This window comes from Onychomys torridus, chromosome X (genome assembly GCF_903995425.1).
Source record: "Onychomys torridus chromosome X, mOncTor1.1, whole genome shotgun sequence".
Classification (NCBI taxonomy): Eukaryota; Metazoa; Chordata; class Mammalia; order Rodentia; family Cricetidae; genus Onychomys; species Onychomys torridus.
Window position 1 is genome coordinate 9,922,893 of NC_050466.1, and position 17,447 is coordinate 9,940,339.

General features: G+C 37.2%; 1 protein-coding gene across 1 annotated transcript in view; it reads right to left on the reverse strand.

Annotated features, from left to right (window-relative positions):
* The window catches only part of Efhc2 (EF-hand domain containing 2), a 179,474-nt gene that overhangs the window by 95,993 nt on the left and 66,034 nt on the right, over nucleotides 1-17,447 (reverse strand). The window contains exon 3 of the mRNA XM_036174907.1: nucleotides 10,859-11,009. Coding sequence (XP_036030800.1) covers nucleotides 10,859-11,009 — 151 coding nt within the window. The remainder of the gene's footprint in view (nucleotides 1-10,858; nucleotides 11,010-17,447) is intronic.

The following is a 17,447-nucleotide window of genomic DNA, read 5'->3' on the forward strand; positions in this document are numbered from 1 at the left end:
TGTAACTGACTTAGGCCTGAGAATCTACCCACAGAGCAAAGGAAGAAAGAACCAAACCACGCCAAGTTATTAATGATCCAGTAACACATGGCTTGTGTGACCTCAGTATGGAATCATTTTAATATAAAGATGTAACTTACCTTCTTTGTATTGTATACAATATTGAGAATACTGCCTTTTCTCAAAGTCTAGAAATACTTAAAACTTATTCATTCTTGTTCATTAAAGAACAGTTAATGAATAATCTTTATGTGCCAGGAACTGTGTTGGGCTCTGTTCCATTACTCCACTTATCCTTTCAGGTTGTTGAGGAGAAATGAAATAAAATCATTTTCATCTTTTCTACATAGCAATTTTTAATTACTTGGTACATTAAATTAAAATAATAAAACTATAAAATTAGAACTGGCATAGACTATTTTTAAATGTACTACATAAAAGATGATATAATTTTACTGCAAAGAATTATACTTCAATTAGCCTTTAATTCATGCCATTGAAAACAGTATGCAAATTATTTAATCATTCAAGATTAGACATTTAGAACAAATTGCATACTTAAAATCTATAAAAGGATGGGCATTTCAGATATTTTCAGGAACTATTGTATATCTCTTTAAAAACATTTGCATTGTGGCAGGTTATTAAATACTCAACTATCTGGAGCTTCTTCAAAACTTTCATTTATGGAACTAGGGATGTGTCTCAGTGAATAAAGCACTTGTTCCATAAATGTGAGGATCAGAGTCTGGGTCCCTGAACCCACTAAATGGCTGGCAGAAGTGGCAGCTGCCTGTAATCTCAGAACTCAGGAAGCAGAAAAATGGGATACACAGGGCAAGCTGGCTACATTAGACCAAATCTGTGAGCTGTGGATTCAGTGAGAGAGCCTGCTTCAATAAACAGAGAGAGAACAGGGAAGACACCTGGCATTGTCCTCACTTCCACATGCACACACATGTGCACACACATGCACTGCACATGCACACTATATATATATAAGTGCAAAACTTATATCTATACTGTGATGATTTGAATAATAAATGCCCCCCATAGTCTTGGGCATTTGAATACTTGGTCCCCAACTGATGACACTATTTGGGAGATTTAGGAAGTATGGCCTTGTTGGAGGAAGTACGTTACTGGAGGCAGGTTTTGAATTAGTTCTGCTTTGTGCTTGTGGTTGAAGATGTGAGCATTCAGCTTCCTTTCTGCTACCTTTCCTTCATTCCACCATCATAAACTCTAACTCTCTGCAACTATAAGCTCAAATAAACCTTTCTTCTGTAGCTGCCTTGGTCATTGTGTTTTATCTCAGCAATAAAAAAAAAGTAATGCATATACTTACAATTTGTACTTCATTATAAAAATTCAAATGAGCTATGTTTTTAAAGTAAGACTCTGAATAGGAATATTATCACTTTCAAGGTATGAAGTAGACTACAGTACATCTAAATAACCACAATCACCATCATAGCCCTTTCATTGATAGTTTCTTATAATACCTGAGACAGACAGTACATGAAGCATCAATGTTCACTTCATAGAAGAGAAATTAAAGCCAAGAACGCCGAAGTGCTAGCCTAATGTTATACCCTAACAAATAAGAGAAAAGCATTTTGAACTTAGATATCAGACTGAAAAAAAATTATTTTCCACAGTTTTCACTGAATTATAGCTCACTGGACATCATCCAGAAAATACTTAAGTGAAGGAAAAGAGAAAGATCCATAGGCAAAACTGAATCAAAATGGGCTAGAGAGATGTCAGCCACAAGGAAAAGAAGCTAAATTGATGGTGGAGCTGCTCTTTCAAATTAGCCTGTCCTCCTTCTAAGGACTAATTTCCTGAACCAGTCACCTGCCTAACTGCAACAATCCCTTCATCACAGCATTTCCACCCCTCCAGAGCCTGCATCTCAGACCTCACAGCTTCCTTATATCAGCCTCCATTAGATGCTTTTGAAAATACCAAGAAATAGTAACAGAAAATAGTCTTGATAATCTATGGGATGGGAACAGAAAGCGGGTCGATTAGCAAACAAGAAAAATTTACTAACAGAAAAGCCTAATGTCACAATACTGCATGAATTAGAAACCCAATGTGGACCATCTGAAATGAGAGCTTTCAGTCATATATTCCTGTGATCTCTCAACTGTGTCCTCTAGGGATTATGGCAACTATTTATTGAGATTTGCATGTTTATAGTTTTCCATGATAAATGGCAAGAACTCTACAAGTAGGAGCTTGCTCTAGAATACCAAAGAAATGGGCAGGATGCCATGTCTTTGGCACACACTGAAGAGTGTTTGAAGTCATTAAGGTAAATAAATAAAAACGTCACCCACAAAAAAAGAAGAGATGAGAGCACCATGTCTGTCTGCCCTTTAACTTTGCAGGTGTTTATCTTCTCAGCTATACCATAAAGCTAGCTGGAACATACATCAAGTGCCTATCTTCCAGTTTATCTTCATCTCTCTCCCTTTTAATATTTTAAAAGCTATTGCCCTGCTATCTGACTATACTATGCAAGCTTTTGCTTTCTAACTGTTCCCTGTGGTAGAGACCAAAGTGGCCATATATCCATTTATGTTTAACATGTTTCCATGTCATTCAGATAATACCTGCCTTAAATTTTGCTCATAACACTAAATTCAGCTTTGTAGAATTCACCTTTCAGAATTAAATGTCTGATATTTATTCCAATCACTCTTTTAAGTATATCTACTTTATTTCAGTAACATTGCATACCCAGAGTGAACAAGATAATATTTAAGGGAATGAATATAAAAATGGAATTGCTCTTGTCATTGTGTCTACTAAATTTATATCTAGTGATCAGATACAGTAGATCATCATTCCCTTCTCTTGTGTTCACTTTGTTCATCCACTAAAGTGACTCTTCTCGTTTTACTGTTATTTTTCTAAAACATCACCTTTGGAGTATGAATTTTACAAGAATAACTTTTTCATATACTGATAATCTGACACATACCTAGCAATGAATGAACAAAATGTTAAATATCCTACATCTTTTGAATAGAATGTGAAATAACCTAATAACCATATGCAAGTCTCTACTAACCACTTCATCAATACAAAAATACAGCCTAGTAAATTCTGTAACATGCTCTTGCATTGCTACCTTTGTGCGTGGCTTTCATCACCCATTCTATGATCTATTCCCAAATACGTGCCCGTTTCTTCTCCTACCACTTTCCCACATTTTAATTTCATGTTATCCCTCTAGGCTGTGCTCTCTTTCTCTTCCACCTGAGAAGTTCTAAAAAAGTTTAAGACGTTTCTAACTGAGGAAACGTTTCAAGTACCACTCAGGTTCTAAGTTCCTAAGTGGCTCCTGGCTTTTCCACTGCTGATCCCTCAAGCATTTGGTACCACTGATGATTCCTGCATTATGTAACAAGTATTATATACCACCTCCCACTCTTCCTTCCTTCATCTCTCATTGCTTCCACAATATTTATTGAATAGTCACTATGCAATAAACACATCTTTATTTGCCTCTGCTCATAAATTCGTTTTCAAATTTTTTTATTTGTGTGTGCTGCATGCATGCACATATAACTGTGCATACATATACATGCTAGTGTGTGTGGAGGGGGCAGAGGCCAATATCAGATACCTTATTTTTTATTTTATTTTTTTATTTAAGAATTTTTTTTAATTCATGTTACATACTGTGGGGGCCTACAGAGACTCCCTAGTAAGGCCTTACTAACGGTCAGAAAGTCTGAGCTTGCTTTTCCCAGCAGGGCTACATAATAGGATGATTTGACCAAAGGCATGGTTACCAGATGTTTTGAAGGGTCTACACTTGTTGGTACTTTGCACCTCGACCTTGAAAGGGGGAGGTCTTTTGTCCCTCCCTTTGCTAATGTATAAAAAGTCCATTATTAATAAAATCAAGACTGACCCAGGGCCCTCCCGAAGCTATCCTGTGTCTCTATCTTTCTTCTTCACCTACATCTATATTTCTTCCTATTATTTCTCAATTCCTCACTACCCACTTCAAAGGACCCTTCAATAGGTCAAGGCTGAACCCCAACACTGAAACCCCCACTCATCCCTCCTCCTTCTCCATCCCTAGGCTTCCCCCCCCCCCCACCCTTGGCCTACCCTCCTTTGAAAGGGTAAGGCCTCCCATGAGATCTTACAAACCCCAGTGCATTCCGTTGAAACAGAATCAAGCCCCTCCCCCCTGCATCAAAGCTGAACTAGACTTAGTATCAGATATCTTTGTCTATTGCTTTCTACTTTTTTTTTTTTTAAGAACATGCCTCTCACTGAACCTGGAACTCACTGAACTGGTAAGAAAAGCTGGCTAGCAAGGTCCAGCAATCTCTTGTCTCTGCTTTTCCAGTGCTAGGATTACAGATATGCACCATAGCTGGCTTCTTACATGGATTTATAGGGAATCTTTACTCACATCTTTGTGCTTGTGTAGCATGCACTTTATGGACTGTGTCATCTCTTCAGCCCCTTTCACTTTCAAATTCTATGTTGTTCCATTCATTTATAATTACTGCCCCAATGTTTACCCTCCTAGGATACCAGATTTAGCAAAATGAAATATAGAATGCCCAATTGAATCCGAATTACAGAAAAACAATTATAGTATATCCCATGCAGTATTTGGGATGCAGTTATACTAAAAATGTCATTCCTTACCTGAAATCCAAATTTAACTGCTCAGCTCACCTTTTATTTGGCAACCCTACTGCTGCCCACCTCTACTTTATGGGATAAAATACTTAAATATAGAATGTGCCAAATACAAATGCATAGCATACACATGAGGAATTTAGTTTGTAAAACACATTTGTTTCATTCAAACAAATTTTTAAAAAGTATAAGAAATACTACCCAGTTGAGGAACCAAAAGAAGCTATTAATATAGATCACTGCTCTTAACCAAGGCTGTACTAACAACCACATAAAATCCAGTTCTCAACTGCAGGTCTGCAGTATCAAAACTGAGACTGACTGGTCTGTAACATGCCAGAAATCATGCTATGTTTCTAATCATTATCTTTTTCTTTAACACAGATTAGTTTGGAGATGATGGTACTGGACTGACAATTATTCTATTGGATGAGTAGGGTTAAGCTTCTGAGTTTACCTGACATTCCTGGCCTGATGTAAAATTGTTTTAGATACATTCCAGCACAAAGGTAACAAATTCTATAAATATAATATTATATAACCTCAAAGAGGGCTATGTCTTGACAAGAAATTCAAATAAGACTTAAACTGTGACAATCACTTATTTGACTTATAACATACACAAATTTTACCAACAAGAACTAGTATATTACAATACACTATTCTGAAAAGAATCTGCAGATAAACTGAATGCATATTTTTGAACCACCCTAATAGATGCCTTTTTGTTTCTAGGTTATCCCAACATCCCTCTATAAAAGAAGAAAACATAGCAGAGACAACTAAAATGGAATTACAGTTTATCCAGCTGCACTGATTACTTAACTGTAAGGTCCACATGGAATGAGTACATCTGGCCTCTCAGTAAATTGGAAGAATATCAAAAGCATGTAGAGCAAACAGGAACACAATCAGTACATAACACCTAACCTTGACCCCAAGCCTCTTCTTCCTTAGGATCCATAGGTGCATGCATGAGAGGCAGGAGCAGACAACTCAAGACACAACGACTACCTGCTCTAAGCCATTAGCTCATAAGCCATTAGCTCATCAAGTCTACTTTCTTTTCCTAGATTACTTAAGAAAGCCTGAAGAAGGCATTTAAATGAGTTTTCAAATTATTCACTGCCTAAGTAGACCTTCCTCAATGACAATCATATTAAATATTTCAAGAGAAATGGGTCTCTCTGTAAACAAAACCTGATGGCAGAGTGGTTATTTGTGCTTGCTTTTGACAGAATTTGTTATAGCCCACCAGGTTTCTCCACTGTCGACAAATTCAATATCATTATACAGTATGATTACTGTGTACGCTGTCCACAACCTCTGAGCTGCATCTTCACCAACAAAATGTCACAATAAGCCAACCAGAAGTATTGATTTTTTTCAGAGACATTTAAAATAGTCTTTTGCTCAGGGTTCTTTCCCTTAAGTCTTTATGAATAAAATTCCTTCCTCCTCACATAAAAATAATTTTCAAGTAAATCATTTTGACTTGCCATGAGAATCTACTTTTGTGAGCTTTGAAATTAAGAAAACTATAGTTTTCTAAAATCCTTGTAGAGGTTGCAATGGACAGTTCTTGGATAGTTTCATGAAATAAAAACTTACTAGACAAGAGCCACTAAACTTCAAGAATGTAAGATTTCATCTAAAACCTTAAGAAGGCTCAGTAGATAAAATCTTGTCATGCAAGCTTGAGGACCCAAGTTCCAATCCTTAATAACCACATTCAAAACAAAACAAAAGAAAACTGGGCATGGTAACACATGTCTAGATCCCAGAGCTATAGCGGTGATGACAGAAAGATCCCTGAGGCTTGCTGGCCAGCTAGCCTAGATGAGTCAGTGAGCTCCAGATTCAACTAGACAGCTTGTGTCACAAAGTAAGGTGGCCAGCCATGGTGTCACACAAATTTAATTCCAAGACTCAGGAGGCAGAGGCAAGGGGGATCTCAATGAGTTCAAGACCACCCTGGTCTACATATCAACTTCTGGGCCATACCCACAGATACATAGTTAGACTATGTTTCAAAAAAGATAATAAGAAATTACGAAAACATTGAAAGAAGAACCTGAAGTTGATCTGTGACCTCCCCCCCACAAACAAATATGCCTGCACACATGCACAAGTAATAATAAGATCAAACAATCCAAGCAAATAATGCAAGTTTGGAGTATATTGTAACCTCGAGTCCCCATTTGTACAAGTATGTCACAGTAGGAAAGGTAATCCAAAAGTAAACAAAGCTTGGTTAGGGAACACCAGAACAAAATATGTAAGGAAATGCCTGGAAGAAAGAATATTTTAGGAGCCAGAGACAGCTCAGCAGGTAAAAGCACTTCATGCTATTGCAAAGAACACAAATTCATTTCCCAGCTCCCACATGGCAGCTCACAACTGTCTGTAACTCTAATATTCCAATTCCAGGGGATTCAATGCCTTCTTTGGGATACACAGGCTCCAGACATTACATGTAGTACACATATATACATGCAGGAAAACACTAAAGCAAATAAAAATAAATCTTTAGAAAGTATTTTTTGCTAAAGCAACAACTGTCCATGTACCTAATACTAACACGTGGTCACAAAAATAAAATGTTATAATTTTCTCTTTATGTTCAATATTTCAAACATTTCTAATATATATTTGCTGATTATTTTGTTATTATTATTGGGTTTTTGTTTGTTTGATTGGGACAAGGTCTCTCTACAGAGTCTTGGTTGTCCTAAAGCTAACTACATAGACCAGGCTAGCCTTGATCTCTGTCTGGCCTGCCTCTGTCTTGTGAGTGCTAGAATTAAAGGTGTGCACCACTACACCCAGCCCTGACAATTTTTAAATACTTCTTTACATTTGAAAAAATGATCCCCAATAGCCTAAAAATGCTTGTCCCTTCACAAAATAAAATGTTCCATTTTTACCCTTGAAGCCTGTGAAAACCTCCTTTAAATTTTATTTATTTATTTTTGGTTTTTCAAGACAGTGTTTCTCTATATAACAGCTCTGGCTGTCCTGGAACTCACTCTGTAGACCAGGCTGGCCTTGAACTCACAGAGATCTGCCTGCCTCTGCCTCACAAGTGCTGAGATTAAAGGCATGTGCAACCATTGCCTGAACCTTTTTTATTTTTAATGTATCTTTGTATTTCTTAAAAGATTTACTGTACAATCATTAACACTGGTCAGAGAATAGATAGTATAGGACCTGAGATGTACAGTAATGGGGCTGCTCACTCTCGGAAACAGGCTGATTCTGGTTATAATCTGGGTGCCTGATTCCCAATCCAGGTTTCTAGTCTTGGTTTTATTTTTCCCTCCAAGGTTCTAACTGCCTGGTGAGTATCATCATGTAGATGTCACAACAGTCCTTTGAAGGTGTAATGCCTCCCAACACACCACAGCAACAAACTTCATGTTCTATCCTCCATTCTTGGGCTTTACAGAGATAGGTATTCACTAAATACTTCTTGGCAGTTAGTGCTGACTGGCTCCAAATTCATCATTCCATATACCAGACACAATAAAACTACACTATCAGGCAAAAAAAAATCCTTGATTTTTTTCAGAAGCCTGCATACACCCCAATTTCCTCTTTAAATCACTATGGAGGAATAAATTAGGCCTAAATAAGTAGTTAGTAAGCAAACATCTTATTCAACATGGGAAGAAGTCATAAGACATAACAATAAGAAAGTAGTAAGTAGGAAATGCATTTGTTAAATATATAAAGGAAGGATGGAAAGACTAAAACAATGAACTTTCAGTAAATATTAAATATATATGAGGCACCTGGACTCTAAATATTCATGTACACTAAATATACAAGTCACTAAATATTCATGAATACTCAATATTCATGAGACCTTAATTCGACCACTCATTCATTGGTGACATCCATTTTGGCCCCAAGTGCACTCTGCCCGAGAAACACAAAACCTATTACTATTCAGTAGGATTACTGGCGAGCTCATGCTGTGGCCAAGCATACATCTCCTCATATTGATCCATCTGAGTAAGTGTGAACCTTTGGCCCAAAGCTCCTCCTGTCTGTAATTCTCCTTGCTTAACTCTCGATATTGGTCTCTAAACCACACTACTTGCTAGCAAGGCTCATAGAGTAGAGGTGTGGGGGGTACTGTCTACCCCAGACTCAGGCAGAATATACTTTTCCTCAATTTACACTTGGTCCAAAGTGTCTTTCCCCCTGATACTCACTGCATTTTTCCCTAATGTCAGTCTGTTTGGTTAGTTGGTTTGATTATTGCAGTGTGGGAGATGGAACCCAGGGCCTTGCATGTGCTAGGCAAGGGCTTTATAACTAAGCTACATTCCTAGCCCTCACTATGCATTTTAAATTATTTTAATGTATTATGTGAGTCACTCATTTTAATTTGGCCCATGATCCTTTTCTTTGTTGGTCTATGGGAGAGTGTGTCTATATACATAAAGAACAGCTAATGAGTGAAATGGACATTGTAGACAGGGAGTCCATGTCTCCCAATGTCCCATTCCCATAATCAAACAATGAGAACAGCATTAAGTTTGAGTAACAGCAAAGAGAAAAGATATGGATGTGTGTTTTGCTGAAAATCAAGAGCAGGATAGTAGGTTAAGTATGAGGAAATGGGGAAAGGAAAAATGATAGAGATTGTAGTCAGAGAGGGAAGTTTCAACGTCTGAAATATTGCAGGTGGCAATACTCCAAAAACAACTCCCTCTCTCTTGTCTCTGTCTCTGTCTCTGTCTCTCTCTCTCTCTCTCTCTCTCTCTCTCTCTCTCTCTCTCTCTCTCTCTCTCTCTCTCTGTCAAAAATCCTGGCTCTTTGGAGAATAAGAGACACTAGGAAGTCACCATGACCAAACACTCAACTCTCCTGCTATATTCCTACTGTGCTCTTAGTGAAAAGCAACATCTAAATAATGCATTCACTTAGATATCAAAGATATTTATCAAGGACACTTGAGTCTTCCTATTACAAACATCCCTTTATACTGCTCTGTCTTATACTTGAAAAATTGTCACTCCGGTCCCTGTCCTGGTTGCTATCCTTTGACAGCATCTTCACTCCAGAGGAAGAACCATAGCACTAAAAGAAATGTCATCTCCTTTGATCTCTAGTATCAGCTTCTCTGTGGCTACAGGTTAACTCTCATCTACAGCAGAAGTGGGATACAGATAAAGACTACAGGCATGCATAGAGTGAAGGAACAGGGCTCTGTTGAGATACTATAGTAGTTAATCTTGTCCATTTGATTGGACTCAGAAACACCAGGAAACTAGAAAAACATATCATGGTTACATCTGTGAAGGCATTTCCAGAATGATTAGATTAGGACAGTGCTGACCTAATAAATAGGATAACTGAGAGCATAATGAAGGAATTAACCCATCAATGGATTCAAATCATTTTGGAGGATGTAGAACTGTAGCAAGTGGGGTCTAATTGAAGGAAGTAGGTCATTGGGCATATCATTGGCAGTCTTAGCTTGTCCTGGCCTGCTAGTTTTCTACTCTGCTGGCTGATCATCATGTCAGCTGCTCCACTATGCTCCATGCTCCCTGGTACTCAATGCTGAGCTAAAACAATGAGCAATTCAGGTACATCCTCCCTTAAGTTGTTTCTATCAGAAATTGTTCACAGCAATGCTAAAACTAACTACCACAGTTAAACAAATATCAAAGTCATGATAATTACCATAAATAGTGTTAGTAAGCTATAGGTAAGGAGAGCCAGGATAACACAAAAGGCAGGCAGCAAATTCAAGAAAAAAGAAACAATAGCACCCTGAAAATTACAGGGAAGAAGCACTTTCTTTTCTCCCAAGAAAGGAGAAGCAATAGCATCCTGGATGATGTAATGAAGTGATGAAGTAATGCCAAAGAAACCAAAAGGTTTGATGACATGGTCACAGACACAGGAGTTTGCTATATTAGCATACTATAGGCAGAGGAGAAAAATGGCCTATGTTGAGTTGTAAGTAAGTTATAGGTAAGAGAAATATGATAAATTATTATCAGGAACTACAGGCTAACATCATGTTTATATTCATTGCCGTGTATAACTGAGATGCCCAAATATTAGCATGAGGCCTTTCAAAAAGGTAAAGACAAGCAATATATAAGGCATGAATTAGAAACAAAAGAATCATAATGCTGTTTTAAATAGATACCTTGAGGCAGTCCGCTATTTATCATTTCTGGTTCATTTACTTGAATGGTGTCATCTTCAGGGTAGAAATAGATTTTATAGTATCTTATTCTATACTTTTCTTGTCTTTTATCAGGCACTTCATCTTCCACATAGGCATCAAAAGATAATACCTGTTGAAATCATAATTAGAAACTGTGAAAAAATCAGCAAACTTAAAATCAATAAATCTATGCCCTGTATAATCTTTGTTAAAGAAAAAAAGGTGGTTTTTCCTAAGACACTCTATGCATCAGCTAAGAGAACAGATATACAATCTAGGTAATAGTATGCAAGGGTAATTTGTCTTTCACCACCCTCTGGTTACAACAAAGAAACTATATTAAAGTAATAAGCCCATCTTTTTGCTCTACAATAAGTAAATGTTTGCCTATCTTTAGAATCTCAAAATAGGATTCAAAATGTGTGTCAGAGGCATGAAATACTTTTTCTTTCATGATAACAAAATCTATTTATTTTTCCCATTAAAAACAGCACAAAGCTACCTTGGATCTGGGATAAAATTACCCTCTTAGTCCTACTGATTATTTTGATATAGCTCAAAAAAGGCAGACCTGGGGCGGGTGGTTTTAATCCCAGCACCAGGCAGATCTCTGTGAGTGTGAGGCCAGCCTGGTCTTCAGAGCAAGATCCAGGTCAGGCACCAAAACTACACAGAGAAACCTTGTCTTGAAAAACCAAAAAAAAAAAAAAAAAGGCAGACCTGGAAGCTTTCTAAAAGCATGCACACTCCACCTACTATGTCTCCAGGAAGCAAAATAATCTAGCTCTGACATGGCAATGTACATGGAGAATGGAGTGGATTCTAAAGTAATTAGGGTAAAGACAGTAAAAAAATTGAACGAAAATAAGGGCATGACCACTCCAAGGTCTAGTTAAGAAGACAGTTTTTATTGTGGATATGAGAGAGAGTACAGCCAGAGACATCTGGAAGAATCCTGAGCAGGGAGAGAAAGTAATCCACTAGGCATGGCCAGCAGATCGACCTGGGCTATAAGAGGAGAGAGATAGGGGGAGTGAGGGAATGAGAAGAGAGAGAGGAGAGAAGGCCAAGGGAAACAAGAGGACAAAGAGATCTTGTAGCTAGAATGGTAGATTTATATAGGAATCAGAAAATGGGGGAAGGGAAGGGAAGAGGAAGAAGAAGGGGGTGAGAAGTGTTCAAAGGAGCCAAGACTTTGACAAGTATGTGCACAGTAGAGAAAGCCTGTGCCCTGCATGTACTTTGTATGCTATTAGGCACCACAGTTAGCTGTTTGCCCTGAGTTTCTTTGGGACCTGACAAAAAATATTCCAGAAAAATCCCTTAACCACTTTGGAAAACCATCCCCCAACAAGAAAAAAATCCTTTTCACCACATATTTAAGTACATGCCTCTTCTGGAAAACCACTTTAATCGTAACTCTTTTGTGCCATGTGACATGAATTGCATGTGTCTTTAACCTTTGAAATCACTCTCGACAGAATGACCTGCTCATATAGAAGGACACAAAAATTGAGGACAATTGATGGAACAATGTTTCTATGATTTCAAGCTTAAGGTGAGCCAGACTCATTGAAAGCTCCATTTAAATATTCCCTTTGTCTTTTGCATTTAATTGGCTTTTGGTGTTTATGCGGTATACATGACTGTATTCTAGAGATCAGAGAACGACATCAGATGTCCTGCTTTATCATTCTCTTCCATATTACTTTAAGACAGGATCAGACACTGAACCTGGAACTAGGCTGACAGCCAAGAAGGCTCAGTAATTCTCTTGTCTCTGCCCCTTCGAAGGACTAAGGTAGCAGGCACAAGTGTAACCACATTCAGCTTTTGATGTGGGTACTGGAGATTCAAAAGCTGAGTGTGGTTACACTTGTGTCTGTAACCCCAGTGATACTTTTGAAGTGTGTGCTTCTGATAAAAATGAGCTCATTATTCCTGGAATGACTTAACATTATGTTTTCTTTTATTGTTATAGTAAGAGTATGAATATACATATATACATATATTATATCTATTATACATATATACATATATTATATCTATTATATATATACATATATTATATATATTAATAGTATGTACCTGAGGATATGTATGTGTACCACTTGCATGCATGAGCCCACCAAGGTCAGAAAAAGGCAATGGATCTCCTGGAATTGGAGTTACAGGTAGTTCTGAACCACCATGTATGTCAATACTGCAAACTAAACAAAGATCTTTTGCAAGAACAGTAAGTGCTTCTAACCATTGAGCCATCTCTCCAGCCTACAAATGTATATTATAATGAGAGTAACTGAAACTCCTAATGGATAAATTGATGTGCATTTTGTCGATGTGGAATAACCACGGCATTATATCATGTACACAATTAACATTTCAATTTCACTTATGAAAACCCAACAAGGGGCTCATTTTAATGGTAAATTGTTGTGCAGTCATGATGTGAGTGAAGAGACACCCAAAAGATTAAAAGTGATATCAAAGCCAATAAGGTTCAGCAGATAAAAGTGCCTGCATACAAGCCTGATGATCTGAGTTCAATTCCTGGAACCCATGGAAAAAAATTTAAAAAGCCAGATGCAGTAGTTCAGGTTTGCAGCAGTTGTACCCATGACCAAGTAGGAAACAAGAGTCCTTTCCTTAAAATTAAAGTGGAAACATAGAACACCCCCCCAAAAGTTGTCCTTTATATGTGCCATGGCACATGTGTACCCATACTCACACTCCATCTACACTAAAGAAGTAAATATAAAAATAAGTGATTTCAAAGACAAATGAACTCCATCTACCAGAGAATCCAGAAAAAGGAATTTAAAATCTGTTAAAAATGAAAATTTATAGAAACATAACTATGAATCTAGTCTGGTGAGTAATGCCTATAATCCTGGCACTTGGGAGGCTAAGGCAAAAGGATTGCCACCATTTCATTGCAATAGTGAGTTCAGTGTCAACCTAAGCTACAAAGTGAGAGTCTCAGAAAAACAAATAATGGAGATGATGATACAATGTTTTAACATAATTTGCAAGTTTAACAGACACTAGATTAAACCCAGAGGATATAATTGCTTGAAATTTTCTTTCTTTCTTTCTTTCTTTTTCTTTCTTTCTTTCTTTCTTTCTTTCTTTCTTTCTTTCTTTCTTTCTTTCTTTCTTTCTTTCTTTCTTTCTTTCTGTGTGTGTACATGCATATACTATGGTTCAAAATACATCTTGCAAGGATCAGTTCTCTTCTTACACCATATGGGGCCTGGGGATCAAACTCAGGTCTGTAGGCTTGGTAGCAAACACCTCTACCCACTGAGCAATTTGCCATCTCTCCCTTTAAAAATGCAATTTTCTTGAAAACAGAACGTGAAATGTCATTTGGCAGAGTGTGTGAACTTCAGTTCACCACATGCCTCCAAAGGCCCTACAGTATTTATTATATGAGGTTACCTGCCTAATCATCATGGAAAATTTTGATCATAGAGATTACAGAATATGAAATCAACTCTGAAAGATAGGTATATAAGGAAAAACTTGTTTTTGAAGGGAAAAATTAATGTTCATATTTCTGAATTCAAGACCATGTTATAATTAAAGTTGAGAAATTCAAAGCAGTCAAAAGTACATTTTGATTGGTAACTTGTTATAACATAACACACAGTACAAATTTAGCTTCAGTGGAAAAGTTAAACTTATTTTCATGCCAAATTAGTTATTTGCTTTTAACTGCATAGTCCAAGCTGGATTTTCACATTCGTTTAGATCCCTGTTTTACACTTAAATTATTATCAGATTATTGTCTAGTGCAGCACTGATACATAATAGAAGTCTGTCCATCATCCATAAAAGAGTAGGAGATATAATAACATGGCTAAAGCAATAGCCTAATCTCTCAGAACAAATCATGTAATTTTTAAACGTGAAGAGATGTTTAAAATAAATCATAAATTATAGGGACTATTACTCAGGAATCAAACATCTAAATGTAACACAGTTATAGTGTCTGCCACCTGTGTTTCCAGTTCTGAGGAGGAGAGGACCTGGGATACAGGAAATTTGGGAATCTGAAAAACACAGTGAGACCCTGTCTCAAAGAAAAGAAAATTATGTCAAAATCTTACACATCAATTTCTAGAGAAGCTGTTAGGAAAGATGAAATACCAATAATGTCCAATAAGGTTCGACATTTTAAAAAGAGAGATCAGCGTCACAGGTCAGTTGAAATGTAAAATGTTTAGGAAGCTGGACATACTGGCATGCACTTGTAGACCCAGGCACTCAAGAACCTGTGCTAGGAATATCCCTTGAGCACAGCAGTTCCAAGCCTACCAAGATAACACAGTAAGATCCTGTTTCCAAAGAAAGACAGGGAGATAAGGTAAGGAAGAAAATAGGGGGTGGTGGTAGGATGAGATAGAACAGAAAAGAGCAAGAGGGGTGTTGTGGTTGGAAAGAAAATGGTCCCCAAAGGGAGTGGCAATATTAGGAGATGTGGCTTTGTTGGAGTAGGTGTGGACCTATTAGAGGAGGTGTGTCACTCTGGGGTGGGCTTTGAGGTCCCCTTTGCTCAAGCTTTGCTCAGTGTGACACTCAGTTCACTTCCTGTAGCCTGTGGATCATAGATGAAGACTTCTTAGCTCCATCTCCAGCATCGTATCTGCCTGCACGCACCATGTCCCACCATGATGATAATGGATTGAACCTTTGAAACTGTAAGCCAACCTCAGTGAAATGTTTTCCTTTATAAGAGTTGTCATGGTGTCTCTTCATAGCAATAGGAACCCTAACAAAGACAAGGGGGTACTGAGGCTATAATGCAACTGAACATACACAAAGGCCTGAGTTTGATCCTATCCCTGCCAAAATATATTTATTAATTATAATATTTAGGCTCTATTTTATAAAAAAGACTCTGACCTAAATTATGAAATACTAAAGAAGGTATGAAATAATAATGTATCATAAAGAAAATTAGACTGAAAAAAAACAAGGTAGATGAAATTGAAAGAAAAATAAAACGCAACAAATAATCCCAAAGTATCTTCAACAATTAAACTGGTTAAGAGTTTAAAAATGCTTATCAAGAGAGAATATAAATAAAATCAGAAATGAGACTCATCATAAGATCTAAAACTTACAAGATAAATCATCTTATAATTATATACAAAAATGTTTAAATTTGGTTTAAATTAAAACTAATTTGTATAATTATGAGTTACCAAAAACAACAAATAAGCTAATATAGCTCAGATGAGTGGTGATATTTTATTTGTGCACCCCAATAAAGCTTATCTGAGGATCAAAGGAAAAAGCCAGCCACTATATTAAACATAGAGGTCAGGCAGTGGTAGCACACACCCTTAATCCTAGCATTCAGAAGGCAAAGATTCATCTGGATCTCAGTGAGTTCAACCCACATTGGAAACAGAGCCAGGCGTGGTGGCACAGGCCTTTAATTCCCAGCACTAGTTAGCCATAGGGGTCTGGAGGTCTGTACAGACATACCGAATGTGATAGAGCTGGGCAGAAAGAGGAAGTGATGTAGCTGGGCGGAGAGAGAAAGTGAGATGGGAGGGAGAGAACAGGCATATAGGCATGAGTATACAGGAAGTAGCTCTCTCTTGGGCAGAGGATTCCTAGCAGTAAGAATGTGGCTGGCGTCTTTCTGCTTCTCTGATCTCTGAGTTTTCACCCCAATATCTGGCTCCAGGTTTTTTATTAATAAAACTGTTTAGCAATTCGTCTTACACAAATGTGAAAAAAAATTCCTCCAATTATCCCCCAAAAATGTTCCAACCAAGGGGATTTACTAATGAATTTCTTTCCTGTGAAAGAAAGGAAAAGGACTATATAATGTAATTAATTCCCTCAGGATACCAAAAAGATGGACAGCTTAAAAAGTTAATTCCTTTGACTGATAAACACACCATTAAAAAAACCCAGTAAACTACAAAGCAATAATTCTTGAGCTGGCTTTACATTTGAATCATTTCAGAACCTTTACACTCCTAATGCTTGGGCCACCTCATACCCCCAATACCTCTATACCTCTACCCCTACATGCCCACTTACACCATGCCCTTAACAAAAAAGTTATCTCAGAAATCATTGAATTTTAAGGGTCCCCAGTGCAAGCCACCATCAAGAAATACTGCTAGAGAGAGATTTCATTACTTATGAATTACAGAAGAGCCTAACTAAAATGCAAGCAATTTATAGCATTCCATTAACAGTTATGAGCCACCTATACAAAAAGCAGCATTTTCCTCAAAGGCATCAAAATGGTTTCAAATTAGGAAACGTGCAACTATATGGTTTAAAATGTCAGGGTAATTCTTTAACAAGATTATAAAGTATCTGCTTTAAAACAACCTTAATAACCAACTTCATATTTATCTACCATTGTCAAGAACAGGACAATACATCCAAAAGCATCATTATTTAGTACTGTCTTTAGAAGTTCTGGACAATATAAAAAGAAATGAAATAAAAATATTAGGAAGAAATAAAACATGTCACTATGGGCAGAGAAGCAAAAGCTAAATAGGTAAAAATTAAAATTTCATTATAACCACAA